General features: G+C 46.1%; 1 protein-coding gene across 1 annotated transcript in view; it reads left to right on the forward strand.

The window, feature by feature from the left end:
* Nucleotides 1-23,668, forward strand: part of LOC141172724 (indolethylamine N-methyltransferase-like) — a 37,771-nt gene extending 14,103 nt beyond the window's left edge. The window contains exon 3 of the mRNA XM_073657191.1: nt 22,795-23,668. Coding sequence (XP_073513292.1) covers nt 22,795-23,221 — 427 coding nt within the window. The 3' untranslated portion in view covers nt 23,222-23,668. The remainder of the gene's footprint in view (nt 1-22,794) is intronic.
* The last annotated feature ends 617 nt before the right edge of the window (nt 23,669-24,285 follow it).

The following is a 24,285-nucleotide window of genomic DNA, read 5'->3' on the forward strand; positions in this document are numbered from 1 at the left end:
AGAGTGTTATTAAATAGGCCTCTGTTTACCACAAATTACCATCCGATTTCATATAGAGTAAGGTTACATTTGTGTTTGCTTTAGAAAGCTTAAATCAGATTCAATACATAGCTAGGAGAACTCAGAGTGTTATACACATATATTTTGCAAATAAAGCCTTTTCAGTATTGACTTTTTGGCAAGTTTTTTTGCTGCAGATTACATTTTTTGTTTGAAAACTTGTCAAAGTAAGCGAATTTGAATTTTCATGATCCATTAAACTTTAGTCTTTGTATCTAATATATCTCTGCACTGAAAGCAAATAGTTCAAAGCTAATCAGTAGTGTTGAGCGAGCACTAAAATACTCGGGTGCTCGAAGCTCGGGCCGAGCTCGCCGTGATACTCGGGTGCTCGACCCGAGCAACGAGCCCAATGTTAGTCTATGGGAGACCCGAGCATTTTTGCAGCGGCACCCCCAGCCCAAAACGGTAGTGACAGTGCTCAAAAGACATGGGACAGCATGGGCATCGCCCCAGGAAGCATTTCTGACCCCCAGGTCACTGCTGTCAACAACGTGGTCAGAGGTATTAAGCCACTTTAACGGGCTCACAATAAAACGTTCAAAAACGAAACTGAAATGGTTTTCCTGTGAAATATGTTAAGGAACTTCCTTTCCAGTGTAAAGACTTGTGTACAAGGTAAAATAAATAACCAAAAACAAAAATACTCCTCCACACCTGTGGCTATGTTCACAAATAGCATTTTTATGCGTTTTTGCACTTTTGTATTGCTTTCAACCGTGACAAATGCATTCAGCGGGAAATGTCATTTTAACATTTTACAATCTTATCTGGCCATGTGCTATGTGACACATCCATACAGTGCTGAAAAGACATGGGCACTGCATGGAGAAGACCCCTGGAAGCATCTCTGACACCCAGGTCACTGCCTAAAAGTGTGCCCATCAGAAGTGATCCTTTACGCATCAGAAGATGCAGACTTGCAAGTATCCCTGTGCAAGTCATTGTCCCAGGGCAGTGTTCAATTGTACCTCCCCCATTCCTTGCAATGCAAGCGCAAGTATGCAGCCTGCCACCCACCCACCCCCAGGCTGCAATATCATACTGCTAGCTTGCTTGCACTTGAAATGGGGCCTTTTAGTTTGGAGGAGGCCGAAGCTGGCCACTACCTCATGGCTTCTTCATCAGCGAGGTATCCATACTCAGTCCTCAGCCGCCTGATGGCCTGGTGTCCACGCTCTGTCCCCAGCTGCCAGGGGGCAGCCGAGTGTCCATACTCGGTCCCCAGCCGCCCCTATTTCTCCTTGGAACATCCCCCCACACACTTTTCTTAGCCCGGCCTGCTTTAGGGCAGCATTGGACGAGCCCACCAGAGAACCTGACTCCTCCGGTGGGCCCTGGCTTCTCCATCAGGGGAGTTGAGAGTGCCAAGGTGAGGAGCATGACGATGATGATAGAAGTTAGCATTTGCTTTGTTTTCTTGGAATGCAAGCGCATGTATGTAGTAGTGGCTAGGCCTGAGGTGGTCAGCGTTTTGGCGCATATCCTACCTCCTCTGAGGATTGCTGTATGTTTTCCTGCTATTATCCCAGTTCTATGACTCCCGTTAAAACAAAGCTTCAGGTGATGAACGATGGATGAGGTGGTGGCAAAGGAGAAAGAGCAGGAGGAACAGGGACCATTCACATCAATATCAGGCCAGTCATCCACACATGTCTAGTAGGATATGTTTCTGTATCAAAAGGAGAGGCTCGGCTACACAGTTATAGGGCAAGCAGTGAGTGCAATGCCTACCAAAAATTTCGAGGCACTCCAATGCCCCTTGGTAGTGACATGGAGGTCAGAGGGCATTAACCAAACCGTTTTTTCCATTATAGCAACTGGGTCTCCTGTGAATTGTTGGTCTAAGCACTGAATAGAAGGCTTTCCAAAAATGATGAGGAACTGCAATGCCCCTTGAAACAGACGTGGATTACAGCATACTAAAAACCTTCTACCCATTATTGGGGAGTGGGTCTCCCTTAGTGTTCGCCTATGCATTGAAAAGCAAAAGCTGACTAAAATTAGGAGGAAATGCAATGCCCATTCGAAGAATGGTGGAGTTCGCAGTGGAATAAAAAGACAATATCAATGCACCTGGGAACAGTGGTGGAGGTCGCATTAGCTTAAAAAGATGGTTTTAATGCCCCTTGGAAGAGCAGTGAAGGTTGCAGTAGCTTAACAAGATGGTTTTATTGCCCCTTGGAGGAGTGGTGGAGGTCGCAGAAGCTTAACAAGACGGTTTTAATGCCCTTTGGAAAAGTGGTAGAGGTCGCAGTAGCTTAACAAGACGGTTTTAATGCCCCTTGGAAGAGACGTGGAGGTTGCTGTAGCTTAACAAGACGGTTTTAATGCCCCTTGGAAGAGACGTGGAGGTCGCAGTAGCTTAACAAGACGGTTTTAATGCCCCCTTGGAAGAGACGGGGAGGTTGCAGTAGCTTAACAAGACGGTTTTAATGCCCCTTGGAAAAGTGGTGGAGAACGCATTACCTTAACAAGACGGATTTAATACCCCTTGGAAAAGTGGTGGAGGTCGCATTATCTTAAGAAGACGATTTTTATGCCCCTTGGAAAAGACGTGAAGGTCGCAGTGAAATAAAACGACAATATCAATGCCTCTGGGAAAAGTGGTGGAGGTCGCAGTAGCTTAACAAGATGGTTTTAATGCCCCTTGGAATTGACGTGGAGGTCGCAGTAGCTTAACACGACGATTTTAATGCCCCTTGGTAGAGACGTGGAGGTCGCAGTAGCTTAACAAGACGCTTTTAATGCTCCTTGGATGAGACGTGGAGGTTGCAGTAGCTTAAGAAGACAGTTTTAATGCCCCTTGGAAGAGATATGGAGGTCGCAGTAGCTTAAAAAGACGGTTTTAATGCCCCTTGGAAGAGACGTGGAGGTCGGAGTAGCTTAACAAGACGGTTTTAATGACCCTTGGAAGAGACGTGGAGGTCGCAGTGGAATGAAAAGACAATATCAATGCCCCTAGGAAAAGTGGTGGAGGTCGCATTAGCTTAACAAGACAGTTTTAATGCCCCTTGGAAGAGACGTGGAGTTCGCAGTAGCTTAGCAAGACAGTTTTAATGCCCCTTTGAAGAGACGTGGAGGTCGCAGTAGGTTAACAAGACGGTTTTAATGCCCCTTGGAAGAGACGTTGAGGTAGCAGTAGCTTAACAAGACAGTTTTAATGCCCCTTGGAAGAGACATGGAGGTCACAGTAGCTTAACAAAACTGTTTTAATGCCACTTGGAAGAGACGTGGAGGTCGCAGTAGCTTAACAAGATGGTTTAAATGCCCCTTGGAATTGACGTGGAGGTCGCAGTAGCTTAACAAGACTGTTTTAATGCCCCTTGGTAGAGACGTGGAGGTCGCAGTAGCTTAACAAGATGGTTTTAATGCCTCTTGGATGAGATGTGGAGGTTGCAGTAGCTTAACAAAATGGTTTTAATGCCCCTTGGAAGAGATATGGAGGTCGCAGTTAGTGTTGAGCCACCCCCGTAGTGTTCGAGTTCGGTTCGGTTCGTCGAACACCCGTGTGTTCGCCGAACTGTTCGTCGAACTGTTCGTCGAACACCTTCGAACACCATTAAAACCAATGGCAGGCAAACAAAAACACATAGAAACACATAGAAAACACCTTCAAAGGTGTCCAAAAGCTGACAAACTGCTCAGAAGACATAACTAACACATGGAAAAGTGACAAGTACATATAGTCATGCAAAAATAAAAGAGGTGGAGGAGTAAAAGGAGGGGGAGACACAGATATAGGCATGTCATGCCCTTCTAAAATCCAAAAAGTGAGAAGCCGACACGGCCAGTCCGCTCCTGCCCGTGCCACCTCCGTGTCGCCGGGATTGTGCCAGAGCCGCGGTGAACCCTGACTGCCAGCCCCCCTCTCCCAATACTGGTGCCTGTCCGCTGGTGGGTCGAGCGAGCCCCCCTGTGGTGGAGGCAGCTCTAAGCTTTTTAATTTAAATTGTCTCTCTAATTTGAATGAATGCACTTTAAATCCATTTACAAGTATCTATTGGAGGGCAAGTCTCATGCCAGCAGCCGCGGTAATTTCAGCTCCAGTAGCGTCCACTAAAGCTGCTGCAGTTAAAAAGCTTTTATAAGGATCGAGCTCGGCTGTCCACCGCAAGGCATCCTACTGCCAGTCCCAGCCCCTATGCCTTGGGGTGCCTCCTGATGTTCTTCACTAAGTATCCCATGGTCCCGAAGCATTTCCTTTGAAAAAATTAAGTGTCTAAACTACAGGTGGTGTAGCTTGCTTAACAGCCGGGATAATCCGCTGACTAGCAGACACTGCTACTAGGCACAAAGTATTTCCTGGGCTAGATGCAGTTAAAAATTTGTAATTAGATACTCTCGTTGGATGCTGAGAAAGCATTCCATAGAGTCTCCTGGCACGCCATATATGATTCTCTTAAAAAGCTTGGGGTAGGGGTCTAGGGGACCCTTTTATAGCCAAAATCACGGCCCTGTATCGCAATACGTCACCTAGGCTGAAGATAAATGGAACTGTAGCACCCTGAGGGCTCGGTTGCTACAGACGTATTGCACCTCACCCAGAGGTGTGATATCTCACTCTCAGGTAAGGATGGAGTGTAGATCAGGACCCGACACCTGCATGCATTACACCACATTGCCGTGGGGCAGGGCGACCAATATGCCCCTGAGATGGGCATGACAGTCCCTGTCCCTGGCTGGAGTGGGGGGAGGGAACACTGAGGAAGGGGAACCCTGTAGTGCAGGAGCAGGGAGGAAGCAGTTCCTGGGTGCATTGAGAAGGGAGTATAAAAGGTGGGCACCATCTTAGTTCAGTGCAGAGAAGTCTGAGCAGAAGTGGCAGGGAGCAGGGGCTCTGCATGAGCTCTGCTCCGGAGGCGGGCCTAGTAACAGAGGCCCAGGCCTGGAAGAGGGAGAAGGAAGGAAGAGGAGCGGAGAAGGCTCCAGGAACGAGGAATGAAGGGATCCCAGGGGTGCGGACGGGCGAGTCGCCACCGCACGCCCGAATCCACCTGCGTGGAGGGGTCAGGTCAAAGAGGAGACCGGTCCCCGAACTAGTGGAGGCAGGAAACGACCCTCAGCTAGAAACCGGAGGCTCTGACATTTTATGTGGCGCAGCCCCTCGCTACACCCGCTAGGAAGGCACCACATAGGGTCAGGGAAACTGGCGCCAAGTTTACCAAGAGGAGGCCCGAGGCAGCCGGACAGAAGTGTTGGTAAGAAAGGCCAGACAAAGGACACACAAAGGGGGTCCTGTGAAGTGCTCCAAAGTTATCTGGGAGTTGTCTGAGCCCCTCACCTGGTGAGCACAGTACGACGTGGGCAGCCGTTGCCTGCAGACGTGGTCTGGATAATAAGAACTGTGAGTAAAGGCCCTGGACTGCATCACTGACTCCGTGTCGTTACTGCTGCTGCCCTGCACCATCACCCCCATCCTCCGCATACACTGCCCTGAGGCTATACTCCTCCCGTGGGGAGTTATGCTACGCTCTGCTGCACCCACAACACCAGCCTCAGCGGTCTGCCCTGTAGCGGCGGTTCACTCTGACCGGAATCCACGGGTGGCGTAGTCGGACATTTAAACATCAAAACCACATAAATAGTTCCGCCACTGGTTTGACCGCCCTGAGCCACGAACCGGGACGCCGCCACGAAGACTACAACCACCAGCATCCACCAAAAAGGGTCCGGCTCCGGGTGTCCCAAGGCCCAGGGGGTGCGTCAGAACATTTTCATCACCTTTCACAATCACCAATGGGACAAGGCAGGGATGTCCTCTGTCCCCTCTCTTATACATCCTAGTGACGGAGCACCTGCTCTCATCAATTCGCCATAACCCCAATATTAGGTGGATTGAGGTGGGAGGCACCGAGTACAAGTGCTCTCTATTTGCTGATGATGTCCTAGTATATATCACTCAATCACATATATCCATCCCTGCTGTTATGGCTGAAATAGATCACTTTGTTACATGGTAAAATTTTAAAATCAATGCAGCGAAGTCTGAGGCCCTCGATGTCTCCCTCCCCAAATCCATATAGGATTCCATCCAGTCCAACTTTCCCTTTGCCTGGCCCTCACAGGGTATCAAATACTTAGGAATTACTATTCATAGAGACCTCTCCCATCTATGTTATCTTAATTTTGGGCCCTTTATTGAACAATTCCATACAGACCACGGTTGGCAAGTTAGAACTGTAAGATTCACTACGTGAACCACTGGTGTTCTGTGGCAAAGCACATGTACACTGCGTTCCAAATTATTATGCAAAAAGTGTTTAGGAGTGATAAGGGAAGAATTTGTTTGTTTGTCAGTTAAACTCATTGATGGTGATGTGTGTCAGGGCTCTTTATATCACTGTAAGCAATTGCAGACACCTGTGCTAATTAGTTTGGCAGGTGTGTCCAATGAAAGGCAAGACTACTTAAGAAGGCTCTCTCACATTATTAAGCAGCCTACATTTTCTGCCAAAATGGGAAAGAAAAAGGATGTGTCGGCTGCTGAGAAGCAACAAATTGTGGAGTGTTTAGGTCAAGGCATGACTACAATCAACATTGTGCGATGATCAGGATGAAGTGTCTTGGCAATCAAGAAGTATGTAGCTGATTCACAGTACACACGTGTGCGTGCTGATAAGGGCAAATTGAGGACTCTTTCCTACAGGCAATTACGTCAGGTTGAAAGAGCAGCGGCAAAAAAGCCTTGTCATAGCAGCAGACAAGTTTTTGAAGCTGCTTGTGCCTCCAACGTCCCCCGAACAACAAGATGCAGGGTCCTTCAGAGGTTTGCAGCTGTGCATACGCCATCCTGTCGACCTCCTCTATCCACTTCACACAAGCAGAAACGGCTCCAGTGGGCCAAACATTACATGAAGACTGATTTCAAAACTGTTTTGTTCACGGATGAGTGCCGTGCAGCGCTCGATGGTCCAGATGGATGGAGTGGAGGATGGCTGGTTGATGGACACCCCACGCAAACACGGCTACAGCGCCAACAAGGAGGAGGTGGAGTAATGTTTTGGGCTGGAATCATGGGGAGAGAGATTGTCGGCCCCTTTAGGATCCCTGAAGGCGCTAAAGATGAACTCCATAATGTATGTGGATTTTCTCAAACAGCACTTCCTGCCATGGTTCAAGAAGAAGAACCGTGTATTTCACAGCAAGATCATTTTTCTGTATGATAATGCACCATCTCATGCTGCACATAAAACATCTGCATCTCTGGCTGATATGGGCATAAAAGGGGACAAACTTATGGTGTGACCCCCATGCTCCCCTGACCTCTACCCCATTCAGAACCTTTGGAGCATCATTAAAAGGAGTGTCTATGATGGCGGGAGACAGTTCACATCTAAGCAACAGCTCTGGGAGGGTATTCTGTCCTCATGCAAAACAATTGAAGCAGAAACCATCCAAAACCTGACAAATTCAATGGACGAGAGAGTTCAGAAGCTCCTTTCGAACAAGGGGTCCTATGTGAAAATGTAACATCACCTAGAATAAAGTTTTGAGTTGAAAACTGTTTGATTTCAGTTTCTAACAACCTGCTAATGCTTATAATTTCAAAAATGACCATTTTTTTGGTCTTTATTAAAATGAAAAGGTTGATCGAAAAGTTTGGGGGATCTAAGAGTGTGGCAACCCAGTAGTCATGATTACTTCGAATTCTGACAATATGAGGGTCATGCTGCAGGTAGTGCAGCAAGAAGGCACTTATGTGTCTTGCGCATCTCGGAGCCCCAAAATTATTTTCCGGGCTAGATGCAGCTAAAAATTATTTTTAATTTTAAATCTGGTGGAGCTTATTATAGATGGCCTAATAGGATCAGTGCTGCACACTGCTACAAAGCCCAAATTATTTTCCAGTCAAGATACAGATAAACATGATTAGTAATTTCAAAGCTTAAAACGGTTGGTAGGGTGATTTTAACCAATCATCAAGCTTTTACTCTCCCCAGGATGACACAGGTGTAGAAAAGTCGTTTCGGATCCATGATTTGTTCATCTTTATGAACGTGAGTCTGTCTACATTATCAGTGGAGAGCCGCGTGCGCTTATCTGTCAGCACACCACCAGCAGCGCTGAACACACGTTCAGACAGAACGCTGGCTGCGGGGCATGACAAGATCTCCAAGGCGTAAGTGGCTAGCTCCGGCCATTTATCCAGATTGGAAGCCCAAAAAGAGCAAGGGTCCAGTGACACAGTCGTGGCTTCAATGTTTACTTGGAGATACTCCTGTACCATCGTCTCTAGGCGTTGACTATGTGTCAGACTTCTTGTCTCCTGTGGCCTTGCAAAGGATGGGCTAAAAAAGTGGTGAAATGATTCCGCAAAATTGATGTTACCAGCAGATACTGTGGTTCTGTTACGGTTTGAGTGCTGAACACTTGACGGTCCCACGGTTGGCAAGTTGGAACTGTGAGATTCACTACGTGCACCACTGGTGTTTTGTGGAAAAGCACATGTAAGATTCTGCAACAGTCTCTGCTGATACTCCTGCATGCGTGCATCCCTTTCTATGGCAGGAATAATTTCTGCAAATTTACTTTTGTACCGGGGATCTAACAGTGTGGCAACCCAGTAGTCAGGATTATTTCTAATTCTCACAATTCGAGGGTCATGTTGCAGGTAGTGCAGCAAGAAGGCACTCATGTGTGTTGCGCATCCAGGAGCACCAAGTCCCTGTTGTGTTGGTGGCGAGGTAACAATCATGCTTCCTTCCTCTGTCCTCTCCCCCCAACCTCGCACAACAGAAATGTGATCAAGGTCTCCCTCATCTGATGAGTCTTCCATCAGTTCGTCCTCCACTTCTTCCTGGGCTCCTGCACCTTCCTCACTAGTTTGGCTGCTACCATGCGCCCTGGTAAAACCATCTCCCCCACCCTCACATGCCTGCCGCCTTGGTGCTGCCGACCGTCTGGACCTTGCAGATGTTAGCCCTTCCGCATACAACTCCTCCTCCTCTACTTCCTCCACCTCCTCTTGTGCCACCACCTGACTCCGAATTCTGTTTAACATGTGCTCCAGCATGTAAATCACCGGAATAGTCATGCTGATAATGGCATCATCAGCACTAAACATCTTCGTCACCATTTCAAAACTGTGCAGAAGGGTGCATAGGTCCCTGATCTGAGACCACTCCTCCAGCGTGATTTGCCCCACCTCTGGATCTCGTTGGCCCAGGCTATACGTCAGAACGTATTGCACCAGGGCTTGTCGGTGCTGCCACAGTCGCTGCAACATGTGCAGAGTTGAATTCCACCGGGTAGGCACATCTCATTTTAGCCGGTGAAGTGGCAGGCCCAACGACTTCTGTAGAGATGTAAGTCGCTGAACTGCGAGATGCGAACGGCGGAAGTGAGCACACAGCGACCGTGCCCTCTGCAGAAGGCCATCTAGTCTGGGATAGTGGGCTAAAAATTGCTGGACAACCAGGTTCAACACGTGAGCCATACAAGGCACGTGTGTGACATTGCCCCGGCGAAGGGCCGCACCCAGGTTTGCAGCATTGTCGCACACGGCCTTCCCTGGTTTCAGGTCCAGTGGAGACAGCCATTCATGAAATTGGTTCTCCAGAGCTGACCACAACTCCTCAGCTGTGTGACTCACATTTCCCAGACATTTCAAAGTAAAAACCACCTGATGACGTTGAGCCCTAATGCCAGCATAGTAAGGAGGTGTGCAGGATCCCTTCTGCGCAGTTAGAAAGCTTGTGGCATGACCAGACAGGCTTTGGGTGCAGGTGGAAGACCGAGAGGAGGTTGAGGAGGCAGAAGCAGTGGAGGAACTTTGACATAAAGAGGATTGACGCACAACTCGTGGGGACGGCAAGACTTGGACAGCAGCCCCTTGTCCTGCTGTCACCATAGTTACCCAGTGCCCAGTCAGCGACATGTAACGCCCCTGTCCATGCCTACTCGTCCAAGTGTCTGTGGTGAAATGCACCCTGTCACACACAGAGTTTCTCAAAGAAGCGGTGATGTTGTGTGCGACATGCTGGTGGAGCGCAGGCACACCTTTCTTTGAGAAGTAGTGCCGACTGGGCATCTGGTACTGGGGCACTGCGACGGACATAAGGTCTCGAAAATCCTCTGTGTCCACCAGGCGGAAAGGCAGCATTTCTGTAGCCAAGAGCTTGCAGATGGTGAAATTCAACCTCTTAGCTTTCTCATGGCTAGGAGGAAATGGTCTTTTACTTGTCCACATCTGAGTGACCGAGGGCTGGCTGTTGTGCTTAGACGGGGTTGATAAGGGTGTCCGCGGCAAACTGCCGGTCTGTGAGGAAGATGCAGGCGGACATGTTAGGTTGCCTTGATCCAAAGGTGGTGCTATCGATGTCGGACAGCGCTCAACACCAGCTGGTGTTACCACCTCCAAAGAAAATGATGACCTGCCAATCACGCTGGCTGTTGCGGGTAAAGAGGTGGCAGGTCTGCGCCCCAAAACAGGTGTGACTGCTGCCCCCCCAGTCACAGAGGATGAAGAGGCCGCGGATGCACAAGATATGGCAGACGGTGGTTGGCCCGGCCGGCTAGGCCGCATTGTAGCACACTGAGCTTCCCACTGCAACTTATGCTTCATGTCCATGTGCCGGTTCATGCATGAAGTACTCAAACTATGTATTTTTTGGCCTCTACTTAGCTTTTGCTGACAAATGTTACAGATAACACGAGTTGGGTCATCTTTATCGATCTGAAAAAATGCCCAGGCTATGCAAGGCTTAGCACCCATGCGACCTGAAGAGCCACCACGACTTGTGGTGAGAGGCAGAGTTGTGTTTGAGGATGCAGTTGTTGACGTGCTTCCAGTACTACGTCTCTGTCCAGGAAGGCGCAACCTGACCTCGTCGTCACTAGCATCTTCCTCCACCTCCTCTGCTGACCTCATCTCTTGGCTGACTGTGGGTTGACAGTAAGTGGGATCTCCAACCTCATCATCATCACCCTGTGTGTTATCACACCCGTCGTCCTCAGAGCCAACCTGTTCCTGCCCTGACAAAAAACTAAAGTTGTCGCTCCAATCAGGTATTTGAGTCTTATCATCGTCTTCCTCATTGTCTCCACCAACAGGAGTTACAGTTTGGGAATGAGGGTCTACATTATGGTCAGAACCTTCTGCGTCTGGTCCTGGATCCGACTCATAAAGATTCTGGGCATCAGTGCAGATCATTTCCTCGTCTGGATTCACAGAAGCGCTGGAGTCGACCTCTGATTCCCAGGCTATAGTATGAGTAAACAGCTCTGCAGACTCAACCATCTGTTCTACCTCATACTCAGATGGGCAGCTGGAGATTTGGGAGCTGTGAGGAAGCAAGTGCGATTTGGGTGACACCTTTGAGGACTGGAGTATTTGTGATGTTGAAGTTGATGTGGAGGAGAGCCCACTTAAAGGAGCACTTGATATCCGTTGAAGCACCTGCTGTTTTTGTGCCTCATCTGGAATTTGTAGCGATTGGCGTGGCCGTAAGAAAGGGATCTTATCACATTGTCCGCTAAAAGAAGTAGACATTTTAGTTTGGCTGGAAGATGGTCTTTCTTCTGCAGATGTTACTGTTGCTTTAACACCTACCCCACGGACACAACCTTTTTTCCCCTTCCCAACACGCCTATTCCCCTTTCCACCAGCAGCAGGCCTTTTTCCACTCATTTTGGTGGTTAACTAATTCACAACTCTGGAGTTGTTTGCACAAAAAAACAATGGATGGTAACCGAGCAGAGCTGAGTGGCCAAACTGTGGTATTAGGCCAAAACTATTGGCTGGGTTAGATGCAGAAAAAAATTATATTCAATTTGCAACCTGATGGAGGTCAGTATAGATGGACTAATACAACAAGTCCCACACACAGCTAGAAGCCCAATATTTTTTCAGAGGTAGATGCAGAAAAAAATATATTCCGTTTGCAACCTGATGGAGGTCTGTATAGATGGATTAATAGAACAAGACCCACACACAGCTAGAAGCCCAATATTTTTTCAGAGGTAGATGCAGAAAAAAATATATTCAGTTTGCAACCTGATGGAGGTCAGTATAGATGGACTAATACAACAAGTCCCACACACAGCTAGAAGCCCAAATATTTTTTCAGAGGTACTGTAGATGCAGATAAAAATTATTTTTAATTTGCAACCTGATGGAGGTCAGTATAGATGGACTAACAGAGAAAGTCCCACACACTGCTAGAAGGTAAAATATTTTTTCAGAGCTAGATGCATACAAAAAATTATTTTGAATTTGCAACCTGATGGAGGTCAGTATAGGTGGACTAATAGAACAAGTCCCACACACTGCTAGAAGGCCAAATATTTTTTCAGAGCTAGATGCAGAAAAAAATTATATTCAGTTTGCAACCTGATGGAGGTCTGTATAGATAGATTAATAGAACAAGACCCACACACAGCTAGAAGCCCAATATTTTTTCAGAGGTAGATGCAGAAAAAAATATATTCAGTTTGCAACCTGATGGAGGTCAGTATAGATGGACTAATACAACAAGTCCCACACACAGCTAGAAGCCCAATATTTTTTCAGAGGTAGATGCAGAAAAAAATATATTCAGTTTGCAACCTGATGGAGGTCAGTATAGATGGACTAATACAACAAGTCCCACACACAGCTAGAAGCCCAAATATTTTTTCAGAGGTACTGTAGATGCAGATAAAAATTATTTTTAATTTGCAACCTGATGGAGGTCAGTATAGATGGACTAATAGAGAAAGTCCGACACACTACTAGAAGGCCAAATATTTTTTCAGAGCTAGATGCAGAAAAAAATTATATTCAGTTTGCAACCTGATGGAGGTCAGTATAGATGGATTAATAGAACAAGACCCACACACAGCTAGAAGCCCAATATTTTTTCAGGGGTAGATGCAGAAAAAAATATATTCAGTTTGCAACCTGATGGAGGTCAGTATAGATGGACTAACAGAGAAAGTCCCACACACTACTAGAAGGCCAAATATTTTTTCAGAGCTAGATGCAGAAAAAAATTATATTCAGTTTGCAACCTGATGGAGGTCTGTATAGATGGATTAATAGAACAAGACCCACACACAACTAGAAGCCCAATATTTTTTCAGAGGTAGATGCAGAAAAAAATATATTCAGTTTGCAACCTGATGGAGGTCAGTATAGGTGGACTAATAGAACAAGTCCCACACACTGCTAGAAGGCCAAATATTTTTTCAGAGCTAGATGCAGAAAAAAATTAGATTCAGTTTGCAACCTGATGGAGGTCAGTATAGATGGACTAATAAAATGATGCTATGCCCAAAAGATTTTACTTCACTAGGTGCAGTAAAAAAATTGGTATTCTATACACAGGTGGTATATCTTGCAACACAGATAGGCTACTCCACTGACTAACACACTCTGCAATAGGCCAAAAAGGATTAGCTTTGCTAGATTCAGCCAAATGCTGTGAAAAAAACTTGCACAGCACTGGCACAGACCTGCCTGGCAAAAACTGATAGGAACTGATGTAACCTAGTCCTGAAAAGGACTCCAATTACAATTAGTTTTTACTCCCACAACCTATCTATTTAAGAGCACAGACCTGCCTGATAAAAGTCGTAGGAAATGCTGTAACCTAGTCCTTAAAAGGACTGCAATCACAACTATTCCCTACTCCCAAGCTATCTGTATATTTGTGCGAAAATTGGCTTGAAATTAACAAGGTATAGCGCACACAGCAACAGCGGTGCCGTCTAACACGCAGCTGCAGCAGTGAGAAAATGGTGGCGACGGGGAAAATGGCTTGGTCTTATAGGGCAAGGACATGTGACATACACTGCCAATGACACATGCCCTTGCTTGTGTGAAAAAAAGCACTTCGCTCCGTGTGTGCGCTGCTGATAGGCTGACAGATTGCACCTCCCCACTGTAAATGCGGGAAAGAGAAAAAAAAATGGAGATCTTCATTGTTCCTGCAGAGATCCATCCCCTGCCCCTCCCCCCACCCCGCTGTACACTCAAACTGTTTATTAACATTAATTTTCATCATTACTGAGAAAAAATCCAGTTATGATTTTGGTGCACGAACAGTTATCGAACATAACCTCGAACAGCCGAATTTTTCTCAAATTGTTCGTGTTCGCCGAACGGCTCGAACACCGCCCAAAACAGCTCGAATTTGAGATTGGCGAACAGTTCGAGTAGAACAACGCTCATCTCTAGTCGCAGTAGCTTAACAAGACGGTTTTAATGCCCCTTGGAAGAGGCGTGGATGTCGGAGTAGCTTAACAAGACGGTTTTAATGACACTTGGAAGAGATGTGGAGGTCACAGTGGAATGAAAAGACAATATCAATGCCCCTAGGAAAAGTGGTGGAGGTTGCATTAACTTAACAAGACGTTTTTAATGCCCCTTGGAAGAGACGTGGAGTTCGCAGTAGATTAACAAGACAGTTTTAATGCCCCTTGGAAGAGACGTGGAGGTTGCAGTAGCTTAACAAGAAAGTGTTAATGCCCTTTGGAAGAGACCTGGAGGTTGCAGAAGCTTAACAAGATGGTTTTAATGCCCCTTGGAAGAGGCATGGAGGTCGCAGTAGCTTAACAAAACGTTTTTAATGCCACTTGGAAGAGACGTGGAGGTCGCAGTAGCTTAACAAGATGGTTTAAATGCCCCTTGGAAGAGACATGGAGGTCGCAGTAGCTTAACAAAACGGTTTAAATGCCACTTGGAAGAGACGTGGAGGTCGCAGTAGCTTAACAAGATGGTTTTAATGCCCCTTGGAAAAGTGGTGAAGATCGCATTACCTTAACAAGACGATTTTAATGCCCCTTGGAAAAGTGGTGGAGGTCGCATTATCTTAACAAGACGGTTTTAATACCCCTTGGAAGAGACGTGGAGGTCGCAGTGGAATAAAAAGACAATATCAATGCCTCTGGGAAAAGTGGTGGAGGTCGCATTAGCTTAACAAGACGGTTTTAATGCCCCTTGGAAGAGACGTGGAGGTCGCAGTAGCTTAACAAGATGGTTTTAATTCCCCTTGGAATTGACGTGGAGGTCGCAGTAGCTTAACAAGACGTTTTTAATGCCCCTTGTTAGAGACGTGGAGGTCGCAGTAGCTTAACAAGAAGGTTTTAATGCCCCTTGGATGAGACGTGGAGGTTGCCGTAGCTTAACAAGACGGTTTTAATGCCCCTTGGAAGAGATACTGAGGTCGCAGTAGCTTAACAAGACGGTTTTAATGCCCCTTGGAAGAGACGTGGAGGTCGGAGTAGCTTAACAAGACGGTTTTAATGACCCTTGGAAGAGACGTGGAGGTCGCAGTCGAATGAAAAGACAATATTAATGCCCCTTGGAAGAGACGTGGAGGTCGGAGTAGCTTAACAAGACGGTTTTAATGACCCTTGGAAGAGACGTGGAGGTCGCAGTGGAATGAAAAGAAAATATCAATGCCCCTAGGAAAAGTGGTGGAGGTTGCATTAGCTTAACAAGATGGTTTTAATGCCCCTTGGAAGAGATGTGGAGGTCGCAGTAGCTTATCAAGACGGTTTTAATGCCCCTTGGAAGAGACGTGGAGGTCGCAGTAGGTTAACAAGACGGTTTTAATGCCCCTTGGAAGAGATGTGGAGGTTGCAGTAGCTTAACAAGACGGTTTTAATGCCCCTTGGAAGAGACATGGAGGTCGCAGTAGCTTAACAAATTGGTTTTAATGCCATTTGGAAGAGACGTGGAGGTCGCAGTAGCTTAACAAGATGGTTTAAATGCCCCTTGGAATTGACGTGGAGGTCGCAGTAGCTTAACAAGACTGTTCTAATGCCCCTTGGTAGAGACGTGGAGGTCCCAGTAGCTTAACAAGACGGTTTTAATGCCCCTAGGATGAGATGTGGAGGTTGCAGTAGCTTAACAAGACGGTTTTAATGCCCCTTGGAAAAGATATGGACGTCGCAGTAGCTTAACAAGACGGTTTTAATACCCCTTGGAAGAGACGTGGATGTCGGAGTAGCTTAACAAGACGGTTTTAATGATCCCTGGAAGAGATGTGGAGGTCACAGTGGAATGAAAAGACAATATTAATGCCCCTAGGAAAAGTGGTGGAGGTAGCATTAACTTAACAAGACGGTTTTAATGCCCCTTGGAAGAGATGTGGAGTTCGCAGTAGCTTAACAAGACGGTTTTAATGCCCCTTGGAAGAGACGTGGAGGTTGCAGTAGCTTAACAAGAAAGTTTTAATGCCCCTTGGAAGAGACCTGGAGGTTGCAGAAGCTTAACAAGACGGTTTTAATGCCCCTTGGAAGAGACATGGAAGTCGCAGTAGCTTAACAAGATGGTTTTAATGCCCCTTGGAAAAGTGGTGGAGGTCGCATTATCTTAACATGATGGTTTTAATGCCCCATGGAAGAGACGTGGAGGTCGCAGTGGAATAAAAAGACAATATCAATGCCTATGGGAAAAGTGGTGGAGGTCGCATTAGCTTAACAAGACGGTTTTAATGCCCCTTGGAAGAGACGTGGAGGTCGCAGTAGCTTAACAAGATGGTTTAAATGCCCCTTGGAAGAGACGTGGAGGTCGCAGTAGCTTAATATGATGGTTTTAGTGCCCCTTGAAAGAGACATGGAGGTCGTAGTAGCTTAACAAGACAGTTTTAATGCCCCCTTGGAAGAGACGTGGAGGTTGCAGTAGCTTAACAAGATGGTTTTATTGCCCCTTGGAAAAGTGGTGGAGGTCGCATTATCTTAACAAGACGGTTTTAATGCCCCTTGGAAGAGACGTGGAGGTCGCAGTGGAATAAAAAGACAATATCAATGCCTCTGGGAAAAGTGGTGGAGGTCGCATTAGCTTAACAAGATGGTTTTAATGCCCCTTGGAAGAGACGTGGAGGTCGCAGTAGCTTAACAATATGGTTTTAATGCCCCTTGGAATTGACGTGGAGGTCGCAGTAGCTTAACAAGATGTTTTTAATGCCCCTTGGTAGAGACGTGGAGGTTGCTGTAGCTTAAAAAGACTGTTTTAATGCCCCTTGGAAGAGATACTGAGGTCGCAGTAGCTTAACAAGACGGTTTTAATGCCCCTTGGAAGAGACGTGGAGGTCGGAGTAGCTTAACAAGACGGTTTTAATGACCCTTGGAAGAGACGTGGAGGTCGCAGTGGAATGAAAAGACAATATCAATGCCCCTTGGAAGAGACGTGGAGGTCGGAGTAGCTTAATAAGATGGTTTTAATGACCCTTAGAAGAGACGTGGAGGTCGCAGTGGAATGAAAAGGCAATATCAATGTCCCTAGGAAAAGTGGTGGAGGTTGCATTAGCTTAACAAGATGGTTTTAATGCCCCTTGGAAGAGACGTGGAGGTCCCAGTAGCTTAACAAGACGGTTTTAATGCCCTTTGGAAGAGACGTGGAGGTCGCAGGAGAATAAAAATACAAAATCAATGCCCCTGGGAAAAGTGGTGGAGGTCGTATTAACTTAGCAAGACGGTTTTAATGCCCCTTGGAAGAGACGTGAGGGCACAGTAGTTAGCAAGACGGTTTTAATGCCCCTTGGATGAGTGGTGGAGGTCGCAGTAGCTTAACAAGATGGTTTTAATGCCCCTAGGAAGAGACGTGGAGGTCGCAGTAGCTTAACAAGACGGTTTTAATGCCCCTTGGAAGAGACGTGGAGGTCACTGTAGCTTAGCAAGACGGTTTTAATGCCCCTTGGAAGAGTGGTGGAGGTCGCAGTAGCTTAACAAGATGGTTTTAATGCCCCTTACAAGAGCCATGCAGTACAGTATGTTAAAAACATTATTCCTATTATTGGGGAGTGGGTCTCCCATAGTCTTTGCCTATGCCTTCCAAGCAAAATCTGCCAAAAATTTGGATGGAGGAACTTGCAATGCTGGCAACATGGACCACGGTCACCCTGGTGGTGTAGTGGTGGTGGAGGCTGAGGATAAGGATTAGAGCAAAAAAAAGCCAAATTGAGGAAGCGTATACCCATGTGTGGGTGTGAAGCGGTGCATGGGAACACACCTCCCGAAATTTGGCTTTATGTTGCTCTGCTTTCATTTGGTGGTGATGAGAAGTCTGGCGCAATCCAGCCCTTGTTCATTTTGTTAAGGGTCAGCTTGTCAGCATTGTCAGTTGACAGGCGAGTGCGCTTATCAGTTATAATTCCCCCAGCGGCACTAAAAACACGCTCCGATAACACGCTAGAGGCAGGGCAGGCCAGGAACTCCAAGACGTACGGAGCGAGTTCATTCCAAGTGTCCAGCTTGGATACCCAAAAATTAAAAGGCACAGAGGAATCATGGAGGATGCTGGTATGGTCGGCAAGGTTCTCCCTCACCATCTTTTGAAACATTCAACTGCTTGTGAGAGTACCCCGCGCCTCAGGGTCTGTCCGAAGGGAGGGTCTGAGAAAACTGTCCCAGAACGTTGACAGTGTTCCCCTGCCTCTGCTGGATTGGAGTTGCGTCTCTCTCGCATGTACGCCTTGGTTGGACAACGAACTGTGACCTCTGCCGCTAGCGTGTTCAGATGGGAATTTTTTTAACAGTTCTGCAGCAAGGGCCTTCTGTACTGCCCCATTTTTGTAGACCACTCCACCTCAGGAATAAGAGAGTGAAAGTTCTCCTTGTAGCGGGGGTCTAAAAGTGTCACCAACCAGTAATGACTGTCACCCAACATTTTGACAACGCGAGGGTCACGGTTAAGGCAGCGTAACGAATTGTCAGCCATGTGTGCCAGACTGGTAACGGGCAAGACTTCCGTGTCCTCACCTAGATGACGACTGACCATGCTCTCCTCCTCCTCCTCCTCCTCCCCCCTGTCCTCAGACCACCCACGCTGAACCGACGGTATGACAGTTGTACAGGTACTACCTTCTACAGCGCATGATACCAGCTCCTGTTCTTCCTCCTCCTCCTCTGCCTCATTGTCCCCCAATGCATGTTGGGATGAGCTGAGTTTGGGCTGTGTGTAATCGCCCGCTACGGCTTTTTGATCCATCTCATCATACTCTGGCTGCAATGCCTCCTCTTTAATTCTTTGCAGAGAGCGTTGCAAAAGATAGACAAGGGGGATGCTGACGCTAATGATGGCGTCATCGCCACTCACCATCTTGGTGAACTCCTCAAAGTTTGTCAGGATGGTACATATGTCAGACATCCAGGTCCACTCCTGAGGTCTTATGTGTGGAGTCTGACCTGAATATCGACGGTCTTGTTGCAGCTGGTATTCCGCAACTGCTTTCTTCTGCTCACAAATACTTTGCAACATGTGGAGGGTAGAGTTCCAACGTGTGGGGACATCACACACCAGTCGGTGTGCCGGAAGCTGCAAACGCTGCTGCAACACAGCAAGGGCGGCGGAAGCTGTAGCCGACTTGCAATAATGAGCTGACAGGCGGCGTACTTTGACGAGCAGATCTGGCAACTCGGGGTACGATTTAAGAAACCGCTGAAACACGAGGTTAAGCACATGAGCCAGGCATGGTACTTGTGTGATCTCACCTCGCCTCAGAGCTGACACCAGGTTACGGCTATTGTCACACATGACCATGCCTGGATGTAGGTTCAGCGGTCTCAGCCACAGATCTGCCTGCTCTTTCACAGCTGTCCACAACTCACAAGCAATGTGAGGTTTATCACCTAAGCTTATTAGTTTCAGCACAGCCTGTTGCCGCTTGGCTGAGGCAGTACTGCAGTGTTTCCAGCTTGTGACTGATGTGGTGATATCTGAGATGGAGGCTGAACATGAGGAGGAGGATGAGGAGGATGATGCTCAGGAGCTGTTCACTGTGGGGGCAACTCTGACTCACATAGGGCCCCCAATTCTCTGTGAGGGGAGGATGTGTTCCATCCCAAGGTCTGACTTGGTCCCAGCTTCCACTATGTTTACCCAGTGTGCCGTCAGGGAGATGTACCATCCCTGGCCACAAGCACTTGTCCACGTGTCCGTTGTCAGGTGGACTCTCCCAGTAACTACATTGTTGAGGGCATAGCAGATGTTTTGGGACACGTGCTTGTGTAGTCCGGGGATGGCACACCAGGCAAAATAGTGTCGGCTGGGGACCGAGTACCGAGGCACGGCCACCGCCATAAGGTTGAGGAAGGATTCCGTCTCCACCAGCCTAAAAGGCAGCATTTCCAACTCAAGCAGTCGTGAAATGTGCGAATTTAGGACTGTGGCCTGTGGGGCATTGGCTGTGAATTTGCGCTTTCATTCAAAGCTCTGGGATATGGAAAATTGAACGCTGCGGTGGGACGTGGACATGGATGTTGATGCTGTTTCTTGAGAAACTGCCATAACAAGTGAAGACTGAGAGGAGGGGGCATCTTTGCATGCAGTATGGACAGATGATTGCCTTGCACGCACAACAGGGGGTTCTATTACACGCACAACAGCGGAAGAAGCAGTGGTGACACCCGCTGACACTGGTCGTGGACCCTGTGGTTTGCACCCCAAAGTCGGGTGCTTTGCTGCCATGTGTCTGATCATGCTGGTGGTGGTCAGGCTGGTAGTTTTGTCACCCCTGCTGATGCTGGCATGGCAGGTGGTACAAATGGCCTTTTTGGGTTTATCAGCAAAGTCTCTAAAAAAATTCCAGACTTTGGAAGACCTACCGGTTGTACTGGCAACGTCCCTCGTATTGGTGTTACGGGGATCTTTTGCCCGCCTTCTGTGTGTGGCCACCGCACTGCTTCTTCCTGCCTATGGGGTACTCTGCCTCCCTCCCCCTGTGTGCTGCTGGCCTCGCTCTGCATCTCCTCCTGCCACATTGCGTCAGTTACTTGATAATCCACCACCTCCTCCTCTTCCACTTGCGCACAACGATCCTCCTCCTCACTTCCTGGCTATTGTGTCTCGTCATCGTCCACCTCTTGTGACAAATTGCCAGCATCGACTACCTGTGGCCGTGGCTATTCAAATATTTGGGGCACAAATCTGGAAATGTACCAGTGAACAGCTCTTCAGAGTGTCCAAGTGTGGGATCAGTTGCTGTTTGACGACACTCGGCATGGTGGGAGGAAGGAGCATCAGGGTGAGGAGGAGTATGCGTTTGAGACTCACGGCTACTAAAACTTAACCGTGTGGAAGACAGACCAGAGGTGGTGGTGCCCAGGTAACTGCTATCCAATTAATAACCTGTTCACAGTGATCAGTTCGCAATACTGGTGTTGTAGTGTGGTTCCCTAGTAATTCGGTCAAGAAGTGGGAGCGAGAAGATGTAGCTGTTGGTTGTGGCACTTTTTCACCTTGGCCACGGCTCCGTCCTCTACACGCACCATCACCAGAATGTCCAGTTCCACGTCCCTTGCCACGCGCCTTGCCCATTGTAAATTAAGTGAAATTGCTTACACTCGCACTATCAATGGAAAAAGGGTAATAAAAAGGAGATTAGAACCGTGGAAGAGCAAAACCACAGTTCTATTTCTCTGGCCTACACCAGAATCTTTAAACAGATATATTTGTGACTGAACAGACAGGGAGACACTATTTCTGTTTTTCTTTACGGAAAAAATACCAAAAGCTGGATAGTACAGAGATTTGAACCGTGGAGCTGCAAAATCACAGTTGTAGTTATGTGACGTTCACCAGAATCTTTCAAACATATATATTTGTGTCTGAACAATCAGGGAGATACTATTACTGTTTGTCTTTACGGAAAAAATACCAAAAGCTGGATAATACAGAGATTTGAACCGTGGAACTGCAAAACCACAGTACTAATTTACTGGCATATATCAGACTTTTTTAAATAGATATATATGGGGCTGAACAGTCAGCGACACACTCAAACTGTTTTTTTTATGTAAAAAAGGCCCAAAAGTGGATAATGCAGAGATTTGAACCGTGGAACTGCAAAACCACAGTTATAGTTATGTGGCGTACCCCAGAATCTTTCAAACAGATATATTTGTGTCTGAACAATCAGTGAGACACTATTACTGTTTTACTTTACGGAAAAAATACCAAAAGCTGGATAATACAGAGATTTGAACCGTGGAACTGCAAAACCACAGTTATATTTTTCTGGCCTACACCAGACTCTTTTAAACAGATATATTGGTGTCTGACCAGTCATGGAGACACTATTACAGTATTTCTTTTACTGCAAAAAAATGCCAAAAACAGGATAATACAGAGATTTGACCCATGGAACTGCAAAACCACAGTTCTATTTCTCTGGCCTACACCAGATTCTTTTAAACAGATATATTGGTGTCTGACCAGTCAGGGAGACACTATTACGGTCTTTTTTAGGTCAAAAAATGCCAAAAACAGGATAATACAGAGATTTGAATAGTGGAACTGCAAAACCACAGTATATTTTTCTGGCCTACACCAGACTCTTTTAAACAGATGTATTGGTGTCTGAACAGTCACAGACATACTCAATTTTTTTTTTTTTGGGGGGGGGGGATACCAAAAGGTTAATAAGATGAGTATTTGGACAGTCTGACTGAGGAAAAAAAAAATACAGGATTTAGATGAAAGATTTCCTGGCCCCTGAGACCGGGGTGATAAGTCTAGCAAAATGCCCACAAATAACATGGCTGCGGCATTACAGTGACTGGCTGGCAATCCCTGCATGTTCATTGGCTCTGTAAAGGGCTCCAAACGTGCAGGGCGGAGACCCGAGCTCCCGCCCGAGTAACCCGGAAATGCTCGCTGCTCGCCGAACATCCCGAGTAGCGTGATGCTCGGGCGAGTAACGAGTAGTGTCGAGCATGCTCGCTCAACACTACTAATCAGTGATGTCATAATATTCTATACTCACTATGAAACTACCATTTTCTTCGTTTTTTTATCTATTTCAGTGACATGTTTCAAGACAAAGAAGGAAAAGTGAGATCAGCCCTTCAACATGTTTTGAAATGTAACCTTGAGAAAGATAATATGATGGATCCGATGGTCTTACCATTAGCAGATTGTATCATCAGTGCTTGGCTCCTAGACTTTATCTGTAAAGATCAAGATGATTACATGGGATATATCCGGAAGTTCTCAAGAATGCTGAAACCTGGGGGGCACTTCATAATAATTGGGTGTTTAGACACAACATATATCACAGTTGGGAAAGACAAGGTTCATCATTTCAAATACAATGAGGATTTTGCCAGGAAAGCTCTAGCCGATGAGGATTTTGTCATTGATTGCTGTAAGGTTAAGAAAAGAACAGCTGAGAGTGATCTTATCGATTATAAGGGTATCATATATATTGCAGCTCGCAAGAAGTCGGAATAAAAAATTACATTTTGAGTCTGCATATCAATCAAAAATTTTATGTAAAGCTATCAAACAGGATAAGACATGTGTAATAGGACATCCTCTATGATAATTTTTACTAAGAGGATTCATAGACAATTATATTAATTTTGCTTAATTTGTTTCTAGTACAATATATAAGTGAATAGAAATATAATAATTCTGCCTTCACCAGAAAATGTGTTGTGCGTCAGGTATCCTAAGAAATATATTATATATGAATCCTTCCAATGTTTCTTCTTTTAAGATAAGAATTTATCCAGGATTTATAGGAACTTGCTGTAGATTTATATTTCTGCTGAGAATTATCTTGAGCATCCAGGAACATCATGGGAGCTTGACGTTTACGGATCAGTTGCCTTTTAATTGTTATTCTGTTCTTTACTTGCTTTGTATGAGTAATGAAATAAAGTGAAGCATGCCATATTTTAATGTCCTACTAGTTTTCACTCACTTACTGTAGGTATTACAAACCTTTATGAGAAATAATCAAAATGAGTGGGAACTATCATTTGTCAAGAACTACATACCAGATCAGATTGTTAATAAATATCTGCTTCTGATCGATATTTGACACAAACTTTTCATGCCATAGGATGGGACAATCCTGTATAGAAGACAGTTTAAAATGTATATTTTTCAAAATCCACTTTCATTAAATATTAAATGTATATCAAACTCCAAACAGTACCTACAGAGCATCAATTATAGCCATTGGTAATGATGATCTTTCAACTGTTTAATAGCATACACAGTAACTGTTGACATTGATATATTTTTAAAAAAATCCAAAGATAATCTTATTTCTATATTGCAAAAAATAACTTTCAAAATTATTTAATGAAAAACCTCAAAAGAAAAAAAGCTATGGAATATATATTATTTTAATTTGTAAACTTTTCCACTGATTTTTTTCCTAACCAAATGTAAAATTAGTCGACAACATATCTACCACAGTGTATAAAACATGTTCTTACCCACATTTTATACCTTACATTGCTCACTTCTCACATGTGTATAGTATGAAGAGGCTGTGAAAAATA

This window comes from Phyllobates terribilis, unplaced genomic scaffold (genome assembly GCF_046119375.1).
Source record: "Phyllobates terribilis strain yellow unplaced genomic scaffold, ASM4611937v1 Scaffold_12__6_contigs__length_324123572, whole genome shotgun sequence".
In the NCBI taxonomy this organism is placed as follows: Eukaryota; Metazoa; Chordata; class Amphibia; order Anura; family Dendrobatidae; genus Phyllobates; species Phyllobates terribilis.